Source organism: Liolophura sinensis, chromosome 7, assembly GCF_032854445.1.
Source record: "Liolophura sinensis isolate JHLJ2023 chromosome 7, CUHK_Ljap_v2, whole genome shotgun sequence".
Lineage (NCBI taxonomy): Eukaryota > Metazoa > Mollusca > Polyplacophora > Chitonida > Chitonidae > Liolophura > Liolophura sinensis.
In genome coordinates, this window is record NC_088301.1 from 3,520,690 (window position 1) to 3,536,347 (window position 15,658).

The window sequence follows — 15,658 nt, forward strand, 5'->3', positions numbered from 1 at the left end:
CAACAATACAGTATTCCATACTCAAACACACATTCGCAATCCTGCTGACGATCCAAAATATCTATAGACTTAAATATATCCTGAGATTATAAAACAAGTAAATCACTGAAGCGAAACTAAATTCATATATTAAATGCATGTATAAAATGCATCAATAAAGAAATGAAAGACGCAAAAGCAGTTGCACGGCACTTTCAATGTCACATATATACACAAGAACCTTTACAGAACCCTTTCTAAAATATTTACATTACCCACATATGTGCTATGCGCGTTTACCGCCTTTTTAAGCGTACATAAAAGTTTTATATATTATTACAGTCAAATGTATAGTTTCTGTAGCGTCCATTCTTCACATATGTATGGATGTACCCTTCAACAACCTAGACCTACACAGCCTCAGAAAGTTGTGGAATATCACAATACACTGATACAGTACAGCAGTATTAGAATACTCAGCTTTGCATGGTGCGGTCCTTGCTGACAGTTCTAATATGTATGTACTCAGTGAGGTACGAGGCTTATCAGATTCTATGGGCTCAGAACAGATCTTTTGTGAAAAATACAAATAACACTCATCTTGCGTGCCTGGTTGCGTGTAGGCCTATACCGTCTTTATTAACTGACAAGAACGATAAGTGGGTCAAAGCTTTCGGTCCTATTGTATCCACCCTACAAAACTATTCATATTGGATGAACAATTATGTCTTTAAGCATTTTATTTAACTATTCAGCCTGATACGTTATTAATATATACTGACATCAGAATGTATGTCACACAAACACATGCATAAAAGAAATGCTGGGTTTTCTAATGACTCAGCGCTGTTACCTTCACCCCAAAAAATGTTGATCCTCTAAATAAGGCGCTCAATGGCTCCTATCGCCTAAAGCGATCCAAACCCGATCGGTCTATCGCCAATGAGGTCGCAAGATCGAATCAAGCTTTTGCTGGCTCAACGGTGACTTTAAGTCAAAACGTGCATCAGGTAGCTGACGTCATGACGGCAATAAAATCCTTGGCTGCTAGAAACAGTGAGAAACCGGCAATCGCTGGTAGAACGTGACGAACCTCCCAGCGTGCGGCCATGAGCCATTCGCCATTCGCCAGCTAGGTGCAGGATTACTTTTTCAAGCAAGAAGTTTATGTAAATTAATAACATGGATTTTATGTGTCTTTGGGAAACATGTACAGGAATCGCCTGGTTTTTATATGGACATTGCTTATGTACATGTATATTGCGCCTGGACAGCGTTTGTTTATGTGATATTGTAGATGGTGTATCAGATGTATGTATAAGTACAGCAAAGAAACAAAAACTTCACTTATTCCAAAAAACAATCTAAACATAATATTTCTTGACAACACAGCAGAATCACCTCAACTAAGGGGAAATCTAGCTACTCTTGCACACAATCTGACTGTTTCACACGGAACTATCCTCTTCAATCTGGTTAACAATCACTGACATAAGTTATACCAGTGTTTTGCACGAGTACACCAGCCCAAAGGGCCAGTGAAAATATTGACCCTCGGCGAATATGGTAGTTTACCCAAGTAGATTGACAAATCACAGGCCTAGAATTTTCTCTGGATTGTGATAACTAAATATATACTGTGATTGTATATAGCAAAGTACTGTATTCAATGGTGTATTAGGATTTTACAATAATGAACTATATAGTTTTTCCACTAGAAATGGAAAAGGCAATCAAATGAAATTATCCAGCTGAAATCATTAGAGACTTTCTATTTGAAAGTAGTTCCGCTCTTCCACACTATATTTGTTCGTCATACTGAAAAAGAGTATTGTAATTCTCCGTCACTATATCATGCACGGAAACCCGAGTTTTCGTGTGCAGTTGATCTGTTAATCCTCTCATATATGTTCCCATCTTCAGTTTGACTCTCGTTGTTCGGATGTCGAATATTCACGCTGTTTATTTCGCCCGGCTCTGCTTGAGCAGACACATTTGTGGGTACATATGCAGGGTTTGTCGACACAGATTGTGAATAACCAGGCTCGGTGTCAAGGGAGGAATCATTCGGCTGATTCTGACCTGATCTACGCTTTCGTACACACAGGCAAATCGTCACAGCTCCTGCTAACAGAACACATAACCCCAAAGCTGAGGCTAAGCCAATAACGACACCACCTTCAGCAAAAGGTGTTTCGTTTCTTGCAGAGATTACCGGTATACCCGTACAAACCGCCGGGCCCTTCCTCCGTGAACGTACCACAGCGAAAACACATATGTTGTAAGTCGTGTCCATTGACAGATCGTCAAGAAGCACCTTTTCTGTTTCCGGGTGAACTAAAGTGGATCCCCCCATACCAATATCATTCACTGGGTGATATTTGACTCTGTAACCTGTCATCATCCCGGGTCCAGTCTTCGTCCAGGTAACGCTGACCACACCGTTTTCAACAGTCACAGTTAGATTTGACAGTTTTATATTGGAGTCCTGTTCACACAGCCATCTAGTCTTATCACTGACTGACACAGAAACACTGCTGGAACATGCCGATAACGGAAAACACACGGCGAGATACCCGGTAAAGGCCCGAGGAGAATGACAGCGTACCAAGTCTATCTTGTCTGGCATGGTGCCGTTCCTTAACCCAGCAATCTCACATCCACACGTTAAGGGGTTACCTGTCAGAAACAGCTCCGGAAATCTATTGCTAATATTAAAGCTGTTTAAACTGATAATATCGTTGTCACGGAGGTCGAGGTGGTAAAGCAGTTCATATCGATCAAAGGTCTCAGTAGTTACACGATGGAGTCTGTTCCCGGAAAGGTAGAGGTATTGAAGTTTATACTCGGGAGAATCAGTCTTGGGCATCAGGTCACCGAAAACCTCCAACCTGTTGTTCCGCAGATCCAGTTTGTAAACTATGCCAAGACAGGCTTCCGGGGAAATATACGAGATAGCGTTATTAGAGAGGTTTAATGTAATTTCATAGTTCCGGAACACTACAGGTGCTGACCTGCCACCAGGTATCAATACTTCTCCACCAGGTTTAACTTTGATATCTACTGGTAGTTTTGTTACGTTTACATATGTGTTGAAGGAAAGGTCAGCATTTAAACGTAAACTTACATCGCCATCTTGTTTCTCATGAAAAAGGAATTGAATGGCTTCGTTTATGAAGTTATGTTTTGCAGAAACTTTAATATAAGAACGGTCAGAAAATTCAGTCGGATGTTCTACTTCTATTACTAAACTGTCTTGGATTTGATTGTTGTCACATACAATTAAGTTGTCCGTGTAATGATTATTCCTATAAGGGATTTTTACGTTAAGTGCAGTTATCTTGTTGTTCGAAACGTTAAGTCTAGAGCTAGCTGTATGGGAATTCCTTAATAAGAGGGGACCTTGGATATTGTTCATTGACAGATCCAAAGAGACGTTCCATGCATTATCAGGAACCTTATCTAAACTACAGTTCCTTAGACGAACTTCTAGCATTGTTGCCAGTGTCGGTATTACGTCCGCGGGGATATACTTTAGAGGATTGTGAGATAAATCAAGCATCCTTAACCCTTTGAGATGACCAAGTAACTTTCCCAACCATTTCCAGGAAGTGCTTGACAACTCGTTACTTTTTAAGTTCACTTCGCGTAATGAATTCTTAATGACATAAAATAACACTTCGCTCAGAAAGGATATCTGGTTGTTCTCTAAATGTAAGGCCCGTAGACGTGAAACGTTGAAAAACACGTCAGGGCCTATGTCTATAAGTTGATTGCCACTTAGATCCAATGTGCTGAGTGAAGATAAATTCCTAAACGAACCTGCTTGCATATTTCGGATAGCATTACCGGTCAAATTAAGGTAGTTTAAAACAGGAAAATCAACAAACGCATCTCTGTTAATCAATGTCAATTTGTTAAGACTAAGAAATATGAACGTCACTTTAGACAGGCCAACAAACATCCTAGGTCCAATCTCTCTTAGCCTGTTGTCATGAAGACTCAATCCGTAAAGATTTGTCAGTCCTGCAAAAGTTTCAGGTAACAAATGAGTCAATTTGTTTCTCATCAGGCTAATATATCCAAGTCGCCTAAGATTCCTAAAAGTTCTCTTTGAGAGGCCACTAATTCTGTTGTTTCGTAAGTAAAGGTTTTCCAAATTCGTCAAGTCATCGAAAAGATTGTCGTCTAGCGATGTAAGTTTGTTGAAATCGAGATCCAAAGTTTTCAGCTCCGTCAATCCATGGAACATATAATCGTGTAGAACAGATATGTTATTGTGCGACAAATCCAGGGTAGTCAGTTCATTAAGTTCACCGAATGCCGCAAGCTCAATGCGGGACATTCCATTTGCACTTAAATCTAATGTCTGTAGACGTGGAAAATGCTCGAAATCGCTTGGTCTTACGGTAATAATGCTATTGTTACGCAGATCCAGTTTTGTGATCGAGCTGAACCTGGCTAGAGCGCAGCTCGGTACACGGTTCAACAAGTTGTTTGGCAAATATATCCTTGACACTTTTTCGCCTATACCGCTGAAGTCTGAACAGTTCAATTCCGATATCCCAGTGAACTGTATGTCTAGGTTGCTGATGTTCAAACCGCTGAATGTTCCGTCATGAATGTACATCACACCTGGGTTTCCGCGAATTTGCAAATCGTAAAACCGAAAGTGTGACATACCCAGGAATGGGATGTAAGGTGTAGACATTTTATCACAGATAATGTTACTGTTATTTCGTCTGGCACAGGTACACTGTGGTTGAATATGGCAAACCTCGCTGTACACAGTCGCTAACCCGATGGCAAGACAAACGAGAATACAACAGGGTAATCCACCAGCCATTTTGTCCACTTTCAGTTAGCCAACTGATGGTACTTGCCCAGTCTCCACATATATACGCCGGGGTGTGCATATATATGTTCTGTAAACTTGTCAAACAGGAAGTGACTTCTCAAAACATACCCAGTTAGGCGCATCTGGAAACCTTCTACTAGCCCTTTTGTAAAGAGTTCATAATTTGAATGGAAGCTTGACTCCGTCTTGAAAGAATCGGTTTTACATTTGAGTGTATAATTTGTTTGGTGGAACTTGCTCTACCAGTTCACTGTGAGGAACACTCATCAGAATATTGCACACAACTGGTCCCTGCTGCCTTAAAGAGATTTGACGTATATATGCCTCTTTACAACCGTATATCTTACAGTTTACTTAAAATTGTAATTTATGTATTTGAATGGTGTTTGTCAAGATATTTTTTGCCTGTGTACGACGGCCGTCACAGAGCGATGTAAATCACTGGATTTTGCCAGATATATGTACCTGACAATCCTCGTGAGTCATTTATTTACAGCCACTCGCGAAACAGTGGAAGCTAGATTAGAGCATACGACTTCATGCAATAGTCTTTACAGTCGCAGCGTGGAGAACTCTTTTGACGCCTGCGCAAGCAAAAATCCTTGCTCTGTTTGGAATGTCACCCTTTCCTAAAACAGCCGACATCTGTCCGCTAATTTTGAATATGGATGATCCGGTATAAATGACAGATTTGTGGCTAAAATTACCCTGGGATAGATATCCAAAGTAAAACGAGGACAAAACTCAAATTATAAACTTGATCATAAAAATGATTTATCTAATATATTTGGTTGTTCTTTTATGGTGTACTAAAGAATACTTCACTCATACGACTTCGGCCATAGAAATGAAGAATCTAGCCCCTTGTGCTAGACAAACCGTGTTCAATCCGTTATGGAGCCTGACTGAGTTGGTAACCAGCTAGCGCAGAACAATGACCCAGGAACATCTAACCAGGACACAGCCCCCCATTACGAATGTAATTCTGCGTATTTTAGGGTGCAAAGTCTTTTTTTCGCTGCCAGCCTGCCATTTTCGGTGTACATCCAGGGTCGAGTCACACCTAAGACTTTAAAAGATGGATTTGCAGCTTCCTCGCTTGGCATTCAGCATGAAGGGGATACTGCAACGACCTCTTGACCCGTATCAGTATAATGGCTGGGGCAGGGCAGTTTACTTGCCTTCGGTAAGGTGTCTCAGTGAAGCAGCACTAGATAAAAGCGCGGTGGAATCCGTCCTGCATCAATGAGGCACATTACATGCATTCTAAGGATTCCTTCGTCGTCATATGACTGAAAAATTGTTAAGTTCGACGTTAAACCCCAAGCACCCTGTTTTAAAGTTCATAAAATGGATAAAGCAGGTCGCATTATAACTTTTTCAGGCGTTTAACGCTAAATGAGCAGTAATGTCTTTCATAAATGACGGAACCAGGCGAACCTCGCATCGCAAAGCCATAGTGGCCTTTGCCCACTCTAGCAGGCGAACCTCCCAGGGTAAAACGATAGAGAACGCCCTTTGCCGACTACCAGGCGAACATCCCAGCGTAAAGCCATAGTGTCCTTTGTCAACTGTACCAGGCGAGCCTCCCAGCGTAAAGCCATAGAGAACGCCCTTTGTTGACGGTACCAGACGAACATCCCATCGTAAAGCCATAGTGGCCTTTGCCGACTCTACCAGGCGAACCTTCCGGCGTAAAACCAAAGAGGCTGCCCTTTGGTGATGGTATCAGACGAGCCCCCTTCGTAAAGCCATATTGCACTTTGCCAATCCTAGCAGGCGAACCTCCTACGTAAAACGATAGATGTATCAGATCCATGTATGCATCCTCAGAAACGAAAAAATTCAATAGTATGAATCATTAAAAACATAAATCCAACTTACTTGTCTATATTTCTTGACAAGACAGGAGAATCACCACAACTAAGTCGAAATCTAGCTACAATACCAGTGTATCAGACAAGGCACTAGCTTCTTCATTCTGGTTAACAATTATTCGATGGTTATGGTTTATTAAACGCCATCCAACTATATCTTCAGGCGCAATTTTGTCAGTAGACATAGTGAAAGCTGGGCAAACAAGGCAAACAAAAGCGCTATAATATAATTTGACCCGCCCAATGACGGGTGTATAAAAATGACAGGACAACAGTTATGAGGCTGACATGATTGTCATCATAGTTACTCATCATACATAACACGAGTGTTCCGTGTCTGTATCGTTATGACATGTATCATAACTCGCGTTTTTGTTGGCAGCTGATTTGCCAATCCTCCCATACACGTTATCATGTTCAGTTTGACTATCGTCGGTCGAACGTTAAATATGCACAGTGGTTATTTTATCGTCCGTCTTTGTTGTGCCTAATGGATTTGTGACTTCGGTCGACACAGATTGTGGATTAGCAGGTGCAGTGTCAAGGGAGAAATAAGTCGATTGATTCTGACCTGCATGGTCAACGCTGACGTAAGCTAACAGAACACATAACCCCAAAGCTGTTACTGGGTCAATAACGACACCAACTTTAGCTTAAGGGGTTTGGTTTCTTGGAAACCAGCTTGAGCAGGCTGAACTAAAAGCAACGTCATTGCTGACTGGCTCCTAAGTCATTGCGCTTCACTAGCACGCTACACACTACGCCACGGAATGGTATTGACAAGTGCGTCGAAAAACAACATTGGATGTGTATTATATTTACAGGTAAAAATCAGGTCAAAGCATACATTCGTGTACCAGTCATCAACCAAAAACGACGGGTCGGGTACGAAAATTGCAAGACCAATTCCCAAAATAAGGTACAAAACAAACTACTCAAGAATCAAGACAGTGTGTAAATTAGGACAAATAAATACAAAGAGTACTCAACTGTTTTCTGTGATGATGGAAAGGCGAAGGAAATGTTCTACGCGAATAAATTACATGCAAATCAGTAACTAAATTCAGCACGATTAATATATTGCCCCTAACCCGGAGTTAGATAGAAAAAAAATCAATCATCAAATTGAGTTGCAGAGATTTCCGACGCTCTGTCCATATTTTCTTAAAAGAGAACTCTACTCATGGTAAAATTTAGGGAACTTGGACTGAAGGCGTTTGAAACATGGAGGACCCGTTCGTAAATTACATCCTAATACGGATAATTTACAACGTATATTCTGTTTTCGTATAGACATCATGAGAGAAAAAACATTTTTCAGCCATTGCGGGTTAGACGTCGGATCTCACAAAAATGCACACACTTATTGGCTTGCAGGGGACCTTTCTGAACAATTGCCTTGTGAATTTGAATTCTCTCTTTACGAGCCTACTAGACACGATCACTTGATAACATCTGTTCAGGAAGGCTGGTCCTTACTAATAGCTGATCTCAAAATGCTTGTATCTGAACATGTGTTGCTTTCTGGGAGGATTTCAGTGGTATGGTGAAAATATACACGTTTAAACGTTGAAGTTTTCAACAATTTTATAGATAATAATGAGACTTAGTGCGACGAAACCATGATAATGGTACACGTCTCAATATTACAACTGTGTATGCTTCCTGCTTTTCCATTCGTGGATTTTAATAGGTCTCTAAACAAGAATCACTTTGTGTCGGTTACCGCTACCCTGTTCATGCCTAATTTGGGTAATTAGCCCAATCAAAACTAATAATCTGTGTAGGCGTTTTCAATGGATGATAATGGTATTAATGACGCCAATTCCAAATGCAACTTTCAAATAGGACAGCTGTATGCAGGTAAGAGCTGCACATCTTTACTTTGAAGTAACAGAGGTTCATCAACTCTTAAATACGATAATTAACCTAAATAATTATACACAATATAATGCACTACAACAATACAGTATTCCATACTCAAACACACATTCGCAATCCTGCTGACGATCCAAAATATCTATAGACTTAAATATATCCTGAGATTATAAAACAAGTAAATCACTGAAGCGAAACTAAATTCATATATTAAATGCATGTATAAAATGCATCAATTAAGAAATAAAAGACGCAAAAGCAGTTGCACGGCACTTTCAATGTCACATATATACACAAGAACCTTTACAGAACCCTTTCTAAAATATTCAAAATACCCACATATGTGCTATGCGCCTTTACCGCCTTTTTAAGCGTACATAAAAGTTTAATATATTATTACAGTCAAATGTATAGTTTCTGTAGCGTCCATTCTTCACATATGTATGGATGTACCCTTCAACAACCTAGACCTACACAGCCTCAGAAAGTTCTGGAATATCACAACACACTGATACAGTACAGCAGTATCAGAATACTCAGCTTTGCATGGTGCGGCCCTTTGTTGATATTTCTAATATGTATGTACTCAGTGAGGTACGAGGCTTATCAGATTCTATGGGCTTAGAACAGATCTTTTGAGAAAAATACAAATAACACTCATCTTGCGTGCCTGGTTACGTGTAGGCCTAAACCACTTTTATTAACTGACAAGAACGATAAGTGGGTCAAAGCTTTCGGTCCTATTGTATCCACCCTAAAAAAACATTCATATTGGATAAACAATTATGTTTTTAAGCATTTTATTTAACTATTCATCCGGATAAGTTATCAATATAGGTTGACATCAGAATGTATGTCACACAAACACATGCATAAAAGAAATGCTGGGTTTTCTAATGACTCGGCCCTGTTACCTTCACCCAAAAAAATGTTGATCCTCTAAATAGGGCGCTCAATGGCTCCTATCGCCTAAAGCGATCCAAACCCGATCGGTCTATCGCCAATGAGGTCGTAGGATCGAATCAAGCTTTTGCTGGCTCAACGGTGACTTTAAGTCAAAACGTGCATCAGGTAGCTGACGTCATGACGGCAATAAAATCCTTGGCTGGTAGAAACAGTGAAAAACCGAAATTCGCTGGTAGAACGTGACGAACCTCCAAGCGTGCGGCCATGAGCGCGCCATTCCTTATGTACATGTATATTGCGTCTGGACAGCGTTTGTTTATGTGATATTGTAGATGGTGTATCAGATGTATGTATAAGTACAGCAAAGAAACAAAAACTTCACTTATTCCAAAAAACAATCTAAACATAATATTTCTTGACAACACAGCAGAATCACCTCAACTAAGGGAAAATCTAGCTACTTTTGCACACAAGGTGACTGTTTCACACGGAACTAGCCTCTTCAATCTGGTTAACAACCACTGACATAAGTTATACCAGTGTTTTGCACGAGTACGAGCCCAAAGGGCCAGTGAAAATATTGACCCTCGGCGAATATGGTAGCTTACCCAAAGCAGATTGACAAATCACAGGCCTAGAATTTTCTCTGAATTGTGAAAACTAAATATATACTGTGATTGTTTATAGCAAAGTACTGTATTCAATGGTGTACTAGGATTTTACAATAATAAACTATATAGTTTTTCCACTAGAATGGTAAAAGGCAAACAAATGAAATTATCCAGCTGAAATCATTAGAGACTTTCTATTTGAAAGTGGTTCCGATCCTCCACACCATATTTGTTCGTCATACTGAAAAGAAACTATTGTATTTCCACGTCACTCTATTATGAACCGAAACTCGTGTTTTCATACGCAGTTGATGTGCCAATCTTCTCGTATATGTTCCCATCTTCAGTTTGACTCTCGTTGTTCGGACGTCGAATATACACACTGTCTATTTCATCACCCGGCTCTGCTTGAACACACGCACTTGTGGGTGCAGATACAGGGTTTGTCGACACAGATTGTGAATAACCAGGCGCAGTGTCAAGGGAGGAATTATTCGACTGATTCTGACCTGATCTACGCTTTCGTACATACAGGCAAATCGTCACAGCTCCTGCTAACAGAACACATAACCCCAAAGCTGAGGCTAGACCAATAACGACACCACCTTCAGCAAAAGGTGTTTCGTTTCTTGCAGAGATTACAAGTATGACCGTGCAAACCGCCGGGCTTTTCCTCCGTGAACCTACCACAGCGAAAACACATATGTTGTAAGTCGTGTCCTTTGACAGATCGTCAAGAAGCACCTTTTCTGTTTCCGGGTGAACTAAAGTGGATCCTCCCATACCAATATCATTCACTGGATGGTATTCTACTCTGTAACCTGTCATCATCCCGGGTCCAGTCTTCGTCCAGGTAACGCTGACCACACCGTTTTCAACAGTCACAGTTAGATTTGACAGTTTTATATTGGAGTCCTGTTCACACAGCCATCTAGTCTTATCACTGACTGACACAGAAACACTTCCGGAACATGCCGATAGCGGAAAACACACGGCGAGATACCCGGTAAAGGCCCGAGGAGAATGACAGCGTACCAAGTCTATCTTGTCCGGCACGGTGCCGTTCCTTAACCCAGCAATCTCACATCCACACGTTAAGGGGTTACCTGTCAGAAAACGCTTCGGAAATCTATTGCTAATATTAAAGCTGTTTAAACTGATAATATCGTTGTCACGGAGGTCGAGATGGTAAAGCAGTTTATATCGATCAAAGGTCTCAGTAGTTACACGATGGAGTCTGTTCCCAGAAAGGTAGAGATATCGAAGTTGATACTCGGGAGAATCAGTCTTGGGCATCGGGTCACCGAAAACCTCCAACCTGTTGTTCCGCAGATCCAGTTTGTAAACTATCCCAAGATAGGCTTCCGGGGAAATGTACGAGATAGCGTTATTAGAGAGGTTTAATGTAATTTCATAGTGCCAGAACAATACAGGTGTTGACCTGCCACCAGGTATCAATACTTCTCCACCAGGTTTAACTTTGATATCTACTGGTAGTTTTGTTACATTTACATATGTGTTGAAGGAAAGGTCAGCATTTAAACGTAAACTTACATCGCCATCTTGTTTCTCGTGAAAAAGGACTTGAATGACTTCGTTTATGAAGTTATGTTTGGCAGAAACTTTAATATAAGAACGGTCAGAAAATTCAGTCGGATGTTCTACTTCTATTACTAAACTGTCTTGGATTTGATTGTTGTCACATACAATTAAGTTGTCCGTGTAATGATTATTCCTATAAGGGATTTTTACGTTAAGTGCAGTTATCTTGTTGTCCGAAACGTTAATTCTAGAGTTAGCTGTATGGGAATTCCCTAATAAGAGGGGACCTTGGATATTGTTCATTGACAGATCCAAAGAGACGTTCCATGCATTATCAGGAACCTTATCTAAACTACAGTTCCTTAGACGAACTTCTAGCATTGTTGCCAGTGTCGGTATTACGTCCGCGGGGATATACTTTAGAGGATTGTGAGATAAATCAAGCATCCTTAACCCTTTGAGATGACCAAGTAACTTTCCCAACCATTTCCAGGAAGTGCTTGATAGCTCGTTACTTTTTAAGTTCACTTCGCGTAATGAATTCTTAATGACATAAAATAACACTTCGCTCAGAAAGGATATCTGGTTGTTCTCTAAATCTAAGGCCCGTAGACTTGAAACGTTGAAAAACACGTCAGGGCCTATGTCTATAAGCTGATTGCCACTTAGATCCAATGTGCTGAGTGAAGATAAATTCCTAAACGAACCTGCTTGCATATTTCGGATAGCATTACCGGTCAAATTAAGGTACCTTAAAACAGGAAAATCAACAAACGCATCTCTGTTAATCACTGTCAATTTGTTAAGACTAAGATATATGAACGTCACTTTAGACAGGCCAACAAACATCCTAGGTCCAATCTCTCTTAGCCTGTTGTCATGAAGACTCAATCCGTAAAGATTTGTCAGTCCTGCAAAAGTTTCAGGTAACAAATGAGTCAATTTGTTTCTCATCAGGCTAATATATCCAAGTCGCCTAAGATTCCTAAAAGTTCTCTTTGAGAGGCCACTAATTCTGTTGTTTCGTAAGTAAAGGTTTTCCAAATTCGTCAAGTCATCGAAAAGATTGTCGTCTAGCGATGTAAGTTTGTTGAAATCGAGATCCAAAGTTTTCAGCTCCGTCAATCCATGGAACATATAATCGTGTAGAACAGATATGTTATTGTGCGACAAATCCAGGGTAGTCAGTTCATTAAGTTCACCGAATGCCGCAAGCTCAATGCGGGACATTCCATTTGCACTTAAATCTAATGTCTGTAGACGTGGAAAATGCTCGAAATCGCTTGGTCTTACGGTAATAATGCTATTGTTACGCAGATCCAGTTTTGTGATCGAGCTGAACCTGGCTAGAGCGCAGCTCGGTACACGGTTCAACAAGTTGTTTGGCAAATATATCCTTGACACTTTTTCGCCTATACCGCTGAAGTCTGAACAGTTCAATTCCGATATCCCAGTGAATTGTACGTCCAGAGTGCTGACGTTCAAACCGCTGAATGTTCCGTCATGAATGTACATCACATCAGGATTTCCGCGAATTCTCAAATTGTCAAACCGAAAGTGTGACATACCCAGGAATGGCATGTAAGGTGTAGACATTTTATCACAGATAATGTTACTGTTATTTCGTCTGAGACAGGTACACTGTGGTTGAATATGGCAAACCTCGCTGTACACAGTCGCTAACCCGATGGCAAGACAAACGAGAATACAACAGGGTAATCCACCAGCCATTTTGTCCACTGTCAGTTAGCCAACTGGTGGTACTTGCCCAGTCTCCACATATATAAGTCGGGGTGTGCATATATATGTTCTGTAAACTTGTCAAACGGGAAGTGTCTTCATAACCAATACCCAATTAGGCGTATCTGGAAACCCACGTTTTATTTTAGAGTTTTCCTTTCCTAAAATAGCCCACGTTTGTCCACCAGTTTTCAATATGAGCAGTCTGATACAAATGGCAGATTTGTGGCTGAAATAACCTCCAAACTAAACCGACGAAAAAGGTAAATTATATAAATGAAGAGACTATTCCCATGTGCCGTGCAACCGCTATTAATCTGTTATGGAGCCTCCGTGACCGAGTTGTTAAGCTACTAGAGCAGAAGTCTCAGGAACATCTCACCAGTCTGGCCAAAATGTGAGTTCAAGTCCAGCTCTTATAGATAGATAATAATGACTTAGTGCCACTAAACCATGATAATGGTACACGTCTCAATATTACAGCTGTGTATGCTTCCTGCTTTTCCATTCGTGGGTTTTAATAGGTCTCTAAACAAGAATCACTTTGTGTCGGTTACCTCTACCCTGCTGTTCAGAAAATCACAAGCATATCAACATAACAATGGCAAATCAGAAACAAAATACAAGCGAGATATTCTGACCATTTTTCTTAAGTTATGCCAGCATTAAGTAGACAGATTTTTTTAACTCTCTCTAACACTCATATACTTGAATGCGCAAGGATACAGAAGACGCAAGTTAATCTACATCCCTTTGTTTCAGAGCTGTACGCAAGTAAGAGCTGCACATCTTTACTTTGAAGTAACAGAGGTTCATCAGTTCTTAAATACGGTAATAAACGTAAATAAGAGGTCCACACTTGTAGGTAATGCACATCAGCAATACAGAATTCCACCCTCAAACACACATTCGCAATCCTATTGACGATCTAAAACACCTGGCACATAAACTTATAACCGTAATATTCAGAGGTTATATAACCTGTAAATCACTAAAGCGAAACTAAATTCAAATATTAAAAAGCATATACGACATTAATTAAGAAATGAAAGACGCAAAAGCACTTTCAATGTCACATATATTCATAAGAGCCTTTACAGAATCTTTTCTAAAAAAATATTCACATTACAAATATATGTGCTATGCGCGTTTACCGCCTTTTTAAGCGCACAACAAAAGTTTTAAAAAATTGTTAAATATATTATCATAGTCAAATCTAAAGTTTCTATAGCGTCCATTCTTTTCATATATATGGATATACCCTTCAACAACCTAGAGCTACACAAGTCTCTGAAATTAGTGGAATATAACAACACAGTGGTACTGTTCAGCAGTATCAGAATACTCAGCTTTGCATGGTGCGGCCCTTTGTTGATATTTCTAATATGTATGTACTCAGTGAGGTACGAGGCTTATTAGATTCTATGGGCTTAGAACAGATCTTTTGAGAAAAATACAAATAACACTCATCTTGCGTGCCTGGTTACGTGTAGGCCTAAACCGCTTTTATTAACTGACAAGAACGATAAGTGGGTCAAAGCTTTCGGTCCTATTGTATCCACCCTAAAAAACTATTCATATTGGATAAACAATTACGTCTTTAAGCATTTTATTTAACTATTCATCCGGATAAGTTATCAATATAGGTTGACATCAGAATGTATGCCACAAAACACAGATATGAAAGAAGTGCTGGGTTTTCTAATGACTCGGCGTTGTTACCTTCACCAAAAAATGTTGATCATCTAAATAGAGCGCTCAATGGCTCTAAAGCGTTTTACTGTCCAAACCCGATCGCCCTATCGCCACTGGGGTCACAAGATCGAATGAAGCTTTTACTGGCTCAACGGTGACTTTAAGTTAAGGTGAGCATCAGGTAGCTGACGTCATGACGGCAATTAAATCCTTGGGTTGAAGAGACAGTGCGAAACCGGCGTTCCCTGATAGAGCATGACGAACCTCCCAGCGCCCGCCATTCGCCAGCTAGGTGCAGAATTAGTTTTTCAAGCATGAATTTTATGTAAATTGTTAATATGGATATTATTCGTGTGTGGGTAATAGACTGCAAAAACGGCGTTTAGAAATTAGACGTCCTTTTAACATGTTGTGTGCTAAACATGTTTTTCTCACAAACATATTTGGACGTGTTTAGTGTCTTTAACGTTTGCTCTCCTAAACAATCTGGCATCCAAACCTGTACGCATTCAGAATTTAAACATACATTTGGCTTCGGCTTTTATCTGAGCGCATTCCTAATCTTGATATAT

General features: G+C 40.2%; 1 protein-coding gene across 1 annotated transcript; it reads right to left on the reverse strand.

Moving 5' to 3' along the window:
* Positions 1-1,241: 1,241 nt before the first annotated feature.
* Positions 1,242-4,083, reverse strand: LOC135471714 (protein artichoke-like). The gene has a single exon (XM_064751034.1). The coding sequence runs from the start codon at positions 4,046-4,048 to the stop codon at positions 1,832-1,834; it is 2,217 nt and encodes a 738-aa protein (XP_064607104.1). The 5' UTR covers positions 4,049-4,083; the 3' UTR covers positions 1,242-1,831.
* Between the last annotated feature and the right edge of the window lie 11,575 nt (positions 4,084-15,658).

Excerpts from the sequence above, each read along its gene's own strand:
- LOC135471714 (XM_064751034.1), bottom strand. The coding sequence starts at position 4,048 with ATGAGAAACAAATTGACTCATTTGTTACCTGAAACTTTTGCAGGACTG.